At 33.4% G+C, this 12,667-nt stretch overlaps 1 protein-coding gene across 1 annotated transcript in view; it reads left to right on the top strand.

Annotated features, from left to right (window-relative positions):
• Positions 1 to 12,667, top strand: part of CCDC141 (coiled-coil domain containing 141) — a 70,280-nt gene that overhangs the window by 27,490 nt on the left and 30,123 nt on the right. The window contains exons 7-15 of the mRNA XM_051623930.1: positions 219 to 413; positions 4,506 to 4,678; positions 5,430 to 5,571; positions 6,310 to 6,429; positions 7,590 to 7,781; positions 8,786 to 8,962; positions 10,460 to 10,639; positions 11,542 to 11,667; positions 12,240 to 12,428. Coding sequence (XP_051479890.1) covers positions 219 to 413; positions 4,506 to 4,678; positions 5,430 to 5,571; positions 6,310 to 6,429; positions 7,590 to 7,781; positions 8,786 to 8,962; positions 10,460 to 10,639; positions 11,542 to 11,667; positions 12,240 to 12,428 — 1,494 coding nt within the window. The remainder of the gene's footprint in view (positions 1 to 218; positions 414 to 4,505; positions 4,679 to 5,429; positions 5,572 to 6,309; positions 6,430 to 7,589; positions 7,782 to 8,785; positions 8,963 to 10,459; positions 10,640 to 11,541; positions 11,668 to 12,239; positions 12,429 to 12,667) is intronic.

Raw genomic sequence — 12,667 nt, 5'->3', positions numbered from 1 at the left:
ACTGCCTCCTGTATCAAGGAATGCAGAGTGCCACCACTGAAGACTGTTGCTAAAACAGTCATTTGCTAAGAAATCCCTCTTAGTAGAAATCCTGCTTTAAATGGTGATAATTTTCTGTTCTATAAATGTGATATGTTTTTTCCAGTATTTATATTATAATTAGGCAGGCATATTTCTTTTTTATGTGTAATAGATTAAAATGGGATTTTTCCTGTTAGGAATGGAATTCCACTGTGGAACAACTAGAAGCTGAAGCACTTAAGATCCTGTTTTCAGAGGACTATACAGAAAAAGAACATCTGAAGTTTTCAAATCAAAAAATGTGTCTGTTGCGAGAAGAGGTGTGCTTCCATATGGAAGAAAGGAAAGCCCTGCTACAGGAGGCCAATGACTTTTTTCGTACTGCTGGCAAGGTTGGTAAGAGGCCAAGTCTAAAAATAATGTGATAATACAACTGTGCTCTCAAAGTCTTATACATATGGGATTATGCAAACAGTTTGCTAAACAATTTGAAATGGAAAACTACAAATCTGGTTACCCTTTAATATGACATTTTGCCTCACACTTCTATCCAAAATGGCAAATGCATTTATATATATGTATGTATGTATGTATATTAAGAAGAACACTGTTTCCAAAATAAGTTATTTTGGGAAATATTTTCTTCCAAAAATTGGACTTCAAGATCATGGGCTCCATCATGATGACGTAATGCTGTATGAAAATACAGGAGGTGCTCTAAAATAGACAAACTAGAGTAGTATGGATACCAGAAACAATGCCTATGCTTATACTGGTCTCCACAGGGGCTAATTAATAATTAGACATGAGAAAATCAAGGACAATATACAATTCCTCATAACAGGCACATCATATACTACACAGTCCAGACATGATATAACACCAAAGTGACCAGTTACAAATCACAGAGCTTTCTCAGTCACAGCACAAGTGCCGAATTAAGGTCCACAGCCATATTGAGTTCAACAAGATAAGGAGTAGGCAATAATTTCCATCACTGATGTGCTTGTGTGGAGAAGCAGAGACTCGGATTCCAGAATTAGGTTCTTGCAGCTCTCACAGGAGAAGGCTGTCTACTGAATTCTAGATGTTGCATATAAAAAAAAAATTGGATTCTAATCTGGTGCTAACTTGAACTGTCTTTTAGGCACGCATTGGGGAGAAAAATTGTAAGTTCAGTAAAAAGATTTTTCTCTTTTGAAGAGGCAGTGCTGTAAAATTTTGAAAACTTCTCATTTCCCTTCAAAATGTTGGCATGTAGAGGTGGGAAGAGGATGACGAACAGTTAATGTAGAAGTTCTCAACTTAAAATTGAGGTTGGGAAAACTCATAGGAACAGCTGAAAGAACAGTTGATTAATAAATAATTGACAGGAGTGAATATCATTAGCTTAAATCCGTTGATATATGTCAAGCTAACAATATATTTTTATGAGAAGGCCAAATAAGGATCAGTGAAGGTGGAAATAGTGTTATGACAGATTTATGTAAGGTTATATTACTGCTACATCAGGTGTTGATAGTGAAAGTGAATAATACGAAATCCTTAAGCCACTTTAAGCCAATTCAGAACCAAATCTGTTTTGAGCCTTAAAATGGGAAAAGAAGTAGGGATTTTTATCGACATATGAGCTGCCAGTGGAGTATTGTGGATTGATTTCTGGTATTTTTCTGCTTATAATATTTGTAATTTATGAAAGAGTATAATAGATAATGATGACAAGGAACCTATATGGACAAGGAAAGTTCATAGCATATGATTTTTTCTCTGACTAGCAGACAACAAATCCACAGATGGCAAACTTCACCAAATTCCAACTAGTAATAGAGCATATTTCTTAAACAGTGAAGAAATGAGCAACCATAAATAATTTACCACAGTTGTATTAGATTTTTCACAACTGCAAAATGGATTATATTATTTAGTTAATGCAAAAAGGAATTCAGTAATTTGTACGGCTTACCATGTAATAAATATAAGTTCAGTTATTACATTCTAGTATTAATTCACAACAAGGGTTCTCATTTTTTTTTTTAAACTTGATTTGGGGCACAAAGCTTGTAAAACACTAGGTCTTCAGGCAGTGGTGCTGATCAACAGCCTGTTACACTGAAGTTAAAGAAAACAGGGGTTTATGTGCTACTAAGCACTACACTCTGCTATCTGAAGGTGTCCTATTGAGTTTTAAGTCTTTGATAATTTTGAAAATCAGCTACTACATCTGGAAATTTTCCACTGAAAAGAAGAACTTCAAGAAGACCAAATTCTCTATGTGCAATCTCTCTGTTTTTGTTTTACAAGTCTGTTCTTCAAGGACACATGTCAACTCCTATTAGTAATGCAAACATTTTTTTCTAAACCTTTTAGTTAGAAGACTAGTTAGGAAAGTTTATATTTTAAAGTGTTCAAAGACCAAACAGTATTTTTTTTTTTTTTTTTCTTAAAGCATATTATTTACAGATCGACTATGGAAACTTTAAAGCCAGATATTTGCAATGATGGCTCCAACAACAATCTCTGTAGCTCTATTAAATGTGCTGAAAACCACAGCCTTAAGACTTGATGTTGAAATTATTTACAGACCCTTGAAGGGAGAGAGAAAATTTTCTCCAATATGTCTGATCTTTATTGATTTCATCTATTGTGAGGAATCTGAGACAGACTGATGGAAACAGTGTTAAAACAGTTGCTGATAGTCAGCCCCTTTCTCATTTGGACAGGGAGCTACACAAATACAGGTTTATTCCTTGGAAAACAAAGGTAGCATATTATAAGAATAAAGGGCTGTGCTTTGTGGAAGAACCTACCAAAGAAAGCACTAGTTCAGGTGTGTCTCCACAGCATGCCATTAAACCTGTTATGTGTAAGAGTGAACTAAACACTATAGTCACTATAGCTCAGAAAAGAGACATTTTCAGTTGTTCTCAGGGTATTCCTGAACCCCTGGACTCCTTACTTGTAAAGGACAAATGAGCAAAATAGAGTCTTAATTGTTTCGAGCTATCTCAAAGAGAACTTTAGGTCTTCTGTCTCATTGTCATCTTAATTTTTAATGAATTCAGGAAAATAAAAACCACAGAAGTATAGCACTTGCATTGTATTTTTGCTCTTAAGGTCTGGTGTATATTTTGCTGCATTCTGTTGTGTAGTGAGCTGTATTAAGCAATATTTTTCTGCATGTTTCCAAGCTCTTTGACTCTTTTGGCTCCTTAGCTCTTTCATAATTGTGTACATATTTTGCTAAGTTTTTCTTTCAGTATGAATCCATGTCTATGTAGTTACCTTCTGTCTGACATTCTGGATGGTGTTCTCTGTGTAACTGTCCTGTGAGAATTCTTGGAAAATAATATGTGGAATAGTCTGAGATTGCTTTGGTATGGCAAAAGCTTGAAAAGCTTTTTTTCACTTGGGTAGCTTTAAGTAAATAGATTGGAATACAGACTTCAGCATGATCCAGTAAAACTTACTTTACTTACCCTTCTAGAATCTCTTTTTCTTGTTAGTGGCATTTTCAGGTTTGTATATGTCATTAATTTTGTGGTGATAACATTCAGTATTGGTAAAAATAAATAAATGCATGAATAGAGGTCCATATTGCTGAGTAGAAGCCTTGCTGAAAAGTATCTTTCTTTCTTTTGATCTTGGTAAGTAGTAAGGCATAAGAAACCACAGAGAAACAATTGAACATGCACAAGACTTTCAGAGCAAGACAGCTTTATTGAGCCAGATGACGGCAGAGAAGCAGAGGTGTACAGATGGTTTATGTCCTTTAGTTCCCTGAAAAGATCTCAAAACTCTCTGCTATGATGCTAATTATGCGCAGTATGTTTCAGCACATTTCTGTTTTACTAATATTAATATTTAAATACTTTAATAATAGTATGTTTCATGTTGTTCTTACTCTGCCTAAAAAAAACAGGAATCTTTTTAGAAAACTTTTGTCACTTTCTTCTAATATTTGAATGAGAAACTTGTGATTCCACTAAAGGAAGACAGAGAATAGGTATAACAAAACAAAAGCTGCATATATGCAAAATAAATCCCATCTTTTAAATTAAAATATATTTTAAAATAATTTACTTGTTGAAATGCATGTGATATATTTAAAACATTAAAAAGAATAATTTGGTAAAACTCTTAAAGAAGGTGCCTCAATAAAACTCGGAGTGCTAATGCATTGTATCAGTCTGATGATTTTTTTATGTGAAATTGGCCTGATTGTTGCTGAAAACATGGAACAGTTTTAAGTTCACAGAATAATAATGATTTAACATGCTCATATTTATATGAACTTTTGTTGAATTACACCTATGTTCTTCTGTAAAGTCAATATCAGGTCCTAAATCAAAATATTGTTTTCACATCTGAAGAAATGTCAACTATTAACCATGCATTGATCATCTATATATCTAAAAGAATACATGTGCATATTTTTAATAGCAATATTGACAACAGGTGCTTCTTTTTTTTTTTTTTTTTTGCAGGTACTTGATGGTCTTGAAGGTGTTGACAATTACCTTAAAATCTTTAATTCAGAAGGCTTACATTTACCTATCTTTACAACTAAGTATGAGGAATTACATCAAACAATTAAAGACTGCACAGCGAGTACTTTGCAAAAGGGACAAACTTTAGTTAACAAAGCAGATTCTCACAGGTATTCCCGCCATTTTAGCATATCTGCTGCATTTCTCAATGTCTACCTGTCGCTTTATAACTAGACTAGAATCAGACTGCATTTAGAGCCTGTATAGTTAACTAAGAAAGTGTGCATTTAAATTACCAAAATTATCTCAATTATATCCCATTATATTTTGAAGACAACTGCCTCAATATTCAGATTTTTAATTACTTTCCTGATATTAAATGTCCAAAGTTATAAGAGAAGCCAGTACTTTGTAAATTGATGTTGTCTTTTCTCCTTTTATAACAGCATGTTTAAATAAGTGTTGACTTACAAGGTTTAGGACATTCTTTTTTAAGGTAAACACTGAAATATTTGAAACTCTAAAGAAAACATTATTTTTGAAGTAGAAGTGATATGCCACATATTTTTACTCTTTTAAGGCTGCTCCATTTGTGGTTTTAGTCTTTAGATAGTGTAACTAAAGTCAGAATTACTTGTGAAATTAGGTATTTCTCAGTGAATCAGGTTATCTGGCACATGAGTCTAATTTAAGCACTGGTGATAATTTATTTGTCTTGAAATGTCATTCGTGTGTTTTACTCATAATTTTTTAATTCATTTTAGTATTTGTCTTGGTTATTTTTCATTTAAGGGTTACAGTTTAAAATTCCTAAGTTACTTGTCATACAAATATATGGAGATCCTGTTTTTTTAAAATCATTATCATCTTGACTGTTGAGCAAAAATGAGAATTAACAACAGTTCTACTTTTCCATTTTAGTTCTTGGGTGACAGAAATTCAGAAAATGATGGAATATGTTCAAAAAAATGTAGACAAATTTATCAGACAGTGTCCAGATTACAAAGAACTTACTTTAAAGAAACAACAATGGACTTTGTCACTTGAAGATCATCTAAATAAGGTACATCATAACATGTTGTTTTCTTAATGCATTCACAAACAGTGCATTGCTTTTCCATAATTTAGCTGTGTGAATATTAAAGTTTACTCAAATAATTACAAATAATATCTTGGTTTGTTAGAGAGTGTGCAGTTCTAGTTAGAATGCTGAATGCTGTTATCAGCACAAGTGAACTTAAAGCTATTCTGAAAAATGCAGCTGTTTCCATGAAAACATTTTACCAGTATTCTTCAATAAAGCATGGATTTAATTTCTTTTTTTAGAAAAGAAGTGAGCAGTCAGTGACCTGCATGCAAGTTTTCTATACTGTTTCTGTCACATTTGGCTGAAGACAAGAAGTGTGGCAAATTGAGAGTTAATAAGTAAAAAAACCAAACTACAACAGAGCATAATAGAAGTATTTCTGCCAAGTTTATAATACCTAGTTTATAATGCAGTTGTGCCTTACTGAAATTACAGGCCTAGGATACTTAGGAAAAAGGAAAGCACTATTAACACAATTAAAGCAAATAGAGGTTTTGTTTTTCTCAAATTCTGACTATACCTGTTATAAGTTTCTTAGAAGAAACAGTAGAAATTTCTTTTCATTCCTGAATGCCCCTGATTATACAAAGTACATAAGCTAAGCATCATCAGAACAGCATTACTTCAGTTTTTTCTACACAAAGTGATGTTTTTAGACTGTTTTTTTATGTTAGTTGTTTAAATTAATTATATCAATAATGCTCTCAAATAAAGGTGTCGCAGTCGATTACAAAAATCGCCCGAGTGCTTGCAGTTGGTATGGAAATTGGTTCCTATTTGTCTGAGTCGGAAAGACTTTTGAACAAACACCTTGAACTGGTCAAACAAACAAAGGTAAAAAAAAGAAGCTTTAATAAGATGTTAAGTATTTCTAGAAACAAAATGCATTCTGTATGTAATTCAAAATAAGGGGAGAGGCTGAGAGTTTCTTTTGTATTCTTGGAAAGAAAATAGGCCTGTAGTTTAGTTTAAGACTAATAACAAACAAAACCACAGGTAATGTTAAGAGTCAGTCCTTATTTCATTGTTCATCCACATTGTTTCTATCTCATCATATTATTTATTACTACCTCAAGGTCCTCATATCAACCCTAGATTGGAACACTGAGGCAGCAAGTTTAAAAACTGTCTATACTGTCAGAGGCATGGATAAGCCTTCTTATGGTTTATTATGCTAAATAAAAGGGATGAATCAGCAAAAAAAGAAAAAATGACTTCCCAGGTTGAGAACTTCAAAGGGGCCTGTAAAGTTGCCATCAGATATCCATTGGTCATGTTGGGAATGCAACCATGATATGAAGGCAATGCAGCATGCAGCTCTGTAACACAGATGAGACTGTTTTCAAGTCACGTCCAGTGCCTTTCCTACTTATGTAGCAATATTGCAGTACCTGATAGTGGCTTAAAACCACTTAAATACCCTCTGTGGTCTTGACACAGGTGCATATTTCATGGCTAAGCTGAGCAATGTAGCAGTATGTATTTTAGGAGTTCTTAAAACTCCATTACTCCTTTTTCCTTATTTGTTTCAAGAAATAATTTGTGGAACCCAAGAGCTGGATCTGTAGAGTGTCTGTGAAAATAAAATTAACTTTAAAGTAATTCTGGAGACCACATGGAATATAAAAAGTAGGTCTATGCTATTTATTAAGGAAACAATATCAGTTCTGGCTATCAATGTTCCCATATGGAAAACTTCTTTTGTTTTCATTCTTACAGTGTGAAGTGATTTACTTAATCTGAACACTGAGATTCCTACTTTTTTTGTTTCCATTCAAAATAGCTATTTTAATAACTACATCCATTGTTTTTAGTGTCAAAATATCAAAGGAAAGAAATCGGTATTTTCAGGATATGGTGTCCGTTATGAGCTCTCCTTCAACTAAGAAATTGACACATGAAGGCAATACTAGTGAGAAGTAACAATGTGATATCAATATTTACAAGTCCTTTTCAGTAATTGTACATATTGTTCTATGCTTTCATTCTCAAAGGAAACTTCACATGAACTGGAAGCAGCTGAGAGAATCATCAAAGATATAGAAGAATTTGTACCTGAGCAGGTGGCAGCTTTTTCTAGCAGAATTGACCTTCTGAATGAAGAACTGAAAAAAACTGAAAAAATTGCTAATTCAAAACTAGAAATTCTAGAAACTTATGTGACTTTTTTAAAGTTATCTGTGGAGGTACAGGTTACTTCGTTATTCTGACTACACTGTGAAAATCCTACATGTGAAAAATGTGCTTTTAGCTAACTACATCCTCTAGATGCTGTGCTGTGGAAGCACTGCAAGTCTTTGTAAGCTCCTTTCTACTTTGAAGGAGATCTGTTTTATCAGGGCAAGGAGCCCTGATAATTGAACTTGCATCAACATAATGACTAGTACACATACAAGTTTTCTACTGGTTTAAATCACCATTGTAGGAAGTATTACAAATGAATTTGTACTTTCTCCTTTTTACATGCACTCTCTCATTGCATACGTACTAAAAATGTTTGTTTCTATATTCTGACTCTTAAATTTACTGATTTTGCTTCAATAATTTCTAAAATATTTCACGTATTTTATTATAGGTATTTATTGCTGACTTGCTTTACTTCCACTGAAGTGCTGAAGGGGTTTAAAATGAAATATAAACCAGGTGTAGCTGAAATCATAATCAATTCAATACCAATATATTTTTATTAGCTGTGCTAACGATGCCCAGGGAAGTTAATTCCCATTTTTATGTAATGCTTGTTTTAAGATTCTACACACAGTTGTTCTTTTTACATTTAGAAAGAAATGAGGATGACATGGAACGTATCAGATAAAATTAGCTATAGGATTTATTTATTTGAAGATAAACTGCCAAAAAATTGTTGCCTCTACTTCCAATTATTGCTAACTTCAGTTACTTCATATTAAACAGATCTCTGGAAATCATTGCATTGATACACTGGTATGAAATATCTGTGTAATGATATGTGACAGAAATTGAACAAATTTCTGCTACCAGTCTTGTCTGCCATCTACTGGTTTACAGATTTTAAAAAGTTTTTAATTATGTAGTGTTTATATAGATTTTAGGGAAGATGATAGATCTTAAAAACTGGAAAAGATTCAAACTGCTATCCAATTTTATTATGTTTGTATACCTTCTGATTGTAGCAGTTCAGTTATTCATTTCTTTTTTTATGTCTCTGTAGGTGAATGATGACATTCAAAATCTGAAGGAGTTCTATAAATCAAAAACAGTGCAAACAAACAGGGAAGTGGAAAATAAAATTGCAATGGAGTCAGCTAATATGCAGTGGCAAAAGGCTATAAAGAAGATTTTTTCCACCCAAAATATGGGTTGCAGTTTTCTTAACTTAGTAAATGTGGTGAGCATAGTCTGATAAACTTTACTGAAATTTTATGGTTGCCTGTGATGAAATCTAATCCTATTTCTGTGACTGATGGTTTGTGATTTTTTTGGTATCTAGTTTTAAAGGGGCTAATGCTACTATATACTTTTAAAATAGGGAAGTATTATTTGTGTGCTCATGTCATTATCAGTAAAATACATATTTTTTATTATTAATAATGATAGAGACCTTCATAAATGATCCAGTACATGTGTACAAGTATAGTATATGCACATGTATGTTTTGTTCATGTTGGAAAGCAGCATGTGTATTAATTTGCTTCCACTAAGAGGCAGTCTTTACTAATTAAGTATATCAAGTTCTTCTAAAGAAATGGTTGCTAGACCTACTTCTTTACATAAAAACTAGCCCGGTGTTTACATTCTGCCTTGGTTTCAGCTGCATGCACCTAGGCATCCTTATCTAATTTTTCAGCATCACTTCATGAGATAATAGTTTGAGATGTGCAATCAAATAATTCTCTAAGCCACTCCTTCTAAATTGATCCCAATTAAAGCAGACAGCCTGGACACCCAGCTGTTCTTTCTGTTTTTATAGGACAGGCTGGGGAGCAATTACATTACAGTGTGAAGGGGGAGCTGGTGTTGATAACATAGCTCAGCATGCAAGATGAGGTGGAAAAACCTAGTTAAGGAGAGAAAATGCTCAGGCAGTTAGTGTGAGCTAAAGTGTGTATTGTCACAGCTGGATGCAGTCCAGCATAGATGAAACAGTGTAAACAGAAGCTGAATATGTATGAGCATGGGGTTGCACTGCAGTCAAAGTTTAAACTTATCTTCAGATGTTCTCTCTCTAAAGATGTGGAAGTGTGTTGCCACCCTATTTTTTGCTTCTCTGTTCTCGTATTCTTAGGTTGTAGCTTTTAAGTACCTGGAAGATTCAGATCATGCAAGTAATTTATAAACACAACTTCTCTTAGAAGAAAAATGCTGAAATGAGGGAAGCAGAAGCAGCATTACCCAGTTTTGTGGTGCTTCTGATATGAGCTCTGTTAAAGAGGAAAAAAACGTGTTCAAGTGTTAAACACTATCCCTCCCATGCTTCAGTGCTTCTTCTGTTAGAATACAAAGGACTGGTCTTTTCTTCATCTGCTTTACTTTCTAGTTGTTATTTCCAGAAGGCCATTTTGGGTAGTTTTGTCTGTTCAGAAATTGCCTTATTGTGTATGAGCATTGAGCAGCTATCAGATAGCAATAATTCAGTCATTACGGACTTGTTCTAGGTTTTAAACTTTAATGTTAGCCATGTCTTCAGTATGCAAATTCTGTTGTTCTGTGCCTCCTTTGAAGAGAACAGTGTATTTAAAGACACCTAGAGTACCAGAAATTTTCAAAGAAGTCATGCTAGAATAGTTGTTTTTAATTAGGTTTTGTTGAAAGTTCAATATTATGATGTTTTAATTGTATTTATAAAAAATATGTGGGGAAAAAAGCATGTCTATTTATTTGCCAGGTAAATGAGAGTTTAATAGTGAAAGTAGAAAAATCTGTACGAGTAACAGAAGATATCATTGTCAATCTGAGTAAAGAAAAGAAAGAGCTGACTGATCTTTGGGCAATCTGGAATTTTAAAATTACTCAAGTAAAACCCGTCCAGGAACAGCACCAGATATTTAAAGAGCAATTAGAAATGGTAAGAAAAATAGTAAGAAGGCAACTGTGTCAAATATTTCTAGATTGTTATTTGGTTGTTTGTAACTCATCGACTATTATTTAAGCAAGAGAGATGATTGGGGAGATACTTGTCCATAATGTAGTCTGCCATTCAGATAGTTATCAAGAAACATGAAGGCTTTTGATCTTTTTTGTACTTATTGAAATGCTTAAAAGTCAAAGTTCCCACTTCAAGTTTTAAGTATTAATCAAGACAATATACTATACCAGCAGTGCTTTGTTTTTTTGTGGTTTTTTTTTACTGTTTTGTTGTGGTTTTGGTTTTTTTGGTGTTTTTTATTATTATTTGTTTGTTTGTTTTTGTTAAAAACCACCATTTTGGTGTGACTTAATAGTTACTAAACTGTGTCCTAATACTTACTAAATTCAAGGTCAGCAATGTTCATAAGAAAAGATGAATGAAACTTGCTTGGCACAGGGACAGTGTCCAGTCCAGTGTTCCCTAAAAGTTAGATAGGCTAGCGGCAGAACCAGAGGTGTGTAGCCACTGTTTGTCTGGTGCAAATTATCATTAAACCATGACATCTGTCTCACAGGAAGTATACTGTGTTTATGGGTCCTCTGATCTCAGTGCCTGAATCTTCTTTGAACACTATCTTAAAGATTTCCTGTTAGCCTTGTCAGGCAAAGTTTGAGACTGAGAGTTTTATAATCATAAAACATAAATTAGTCAACTTCAGATTATAATTTTTAATTTTTTTTTTTTTTTAAAAATTATTTACTAGTAATCTCAATGAAGTTTACTGACAGTATTTGGGTATCTTGTTTAGGGAAGGTTCTGGTTATGACTTTAGATTTAAATGTAAATTTTATTTTTTATTTACTACAGATAAAACACTGAACTCTTTGATTATCTTTTAGACTACCCATGGATTTGAAATTCTTCAAGAGGCACTTCAGCTTGCAGCAACAGTTGACCTTGGAAGTGACCTTTTTATTGTTTTGGAACTACAAAAAAAGCTTAACCAAATGAAACCAGAGTATCAGGTAAGAAATCAAGCTAGTTAAGTGCACAGTGGATCAAAAGCTCTTTTTGATACAGTAAAAACTCAAATTCACATTGACAGTGTTTTGTATTTTATATTACTGTTCTAGAAGGAAGGGTTTGTGTGTGTTTATAAGGTAAAGGAGAAGACATTTTTCCTTCAGTGTTCAAAGAGTATCTTGTGTTATCTGTGTATTAAGGTTACACACAAATATTTGGGTGGTGAAAGTACAAGGAGCGCACCAGTTTCATACTTTTAAATTAGAGCTGGTCAGAGGCTGAGGTATGTCATACTGAGCATCCTGCCTCTTCTGAATACTGTATCTGAATTTTGACAATCCAGTTGGCCATTTCCATCTAAGTCAGTTTGACTTGTTTTGACCCAGGCTGTTTCTGGGTGATAGTTGAGATTTATACCTAGCAAAAACTAAATTCTGTGGAGAATGTTTTAAAAAGCATGGAATTGATTTTTCCTCAAAACAATATACCATTTTTAGGCAGTCACTTCAGAAAATATAAGGGAAAAATTGCAAATACATCTGTGTAATTTGAATAACTTTTCCTTTTTTGCTAGCAACTGAATGCTGAGCTTGAGTACCTGATAAAATTACTAGAACTGCCAAGCCAGAAAGAGTTTCCTGTAAAAGAGAATCCTGAGGGAATCAGTGATCTTATTCTTCTCCATCAAACAGTAGAGGACACGATGACAGCGTATGATGAGATTTTTAACAAGACAGTCAAATTCCATTACATTAAAAAAGAAGTGAGTATAATCTTTTAAAAGATACCTTCTTCCTATTGCAGTTAAACTGATTTTGGTGCCTGTTGTCTTCCTTTTTTATTTTTCCCCCTGAAAAACAACATTAACCTACCTGGTGAACAAAATCGAAATTTTTGATCTTAAACTGCATGAAATTTGGAGAATTTAAAATTCAGACCTCAGGCCAAATTAAATTACTTGAAACCATGTTAAAAATATTAGGGTAACACCTTATGGATCAG

Source organism: Apus apus, chromosome 6, assembly GCF_020740795.1.
Source record: "Apus apus isolate bApuApu2 chromosome 6, bApuApu2.pri.cur, whole genome shotgun sequence".
NCBI classification, from domain to species: domain Eukaryota; kingdom Metazoa; phylum Chordata; class Aves; order Apodiformes; family Apodidae; genus Apus; species Apus apus.
Note: the sequence above shows the minus strand (reverse complement) of the source record. Positions and strands in the feature narration are given on the sequence as shown.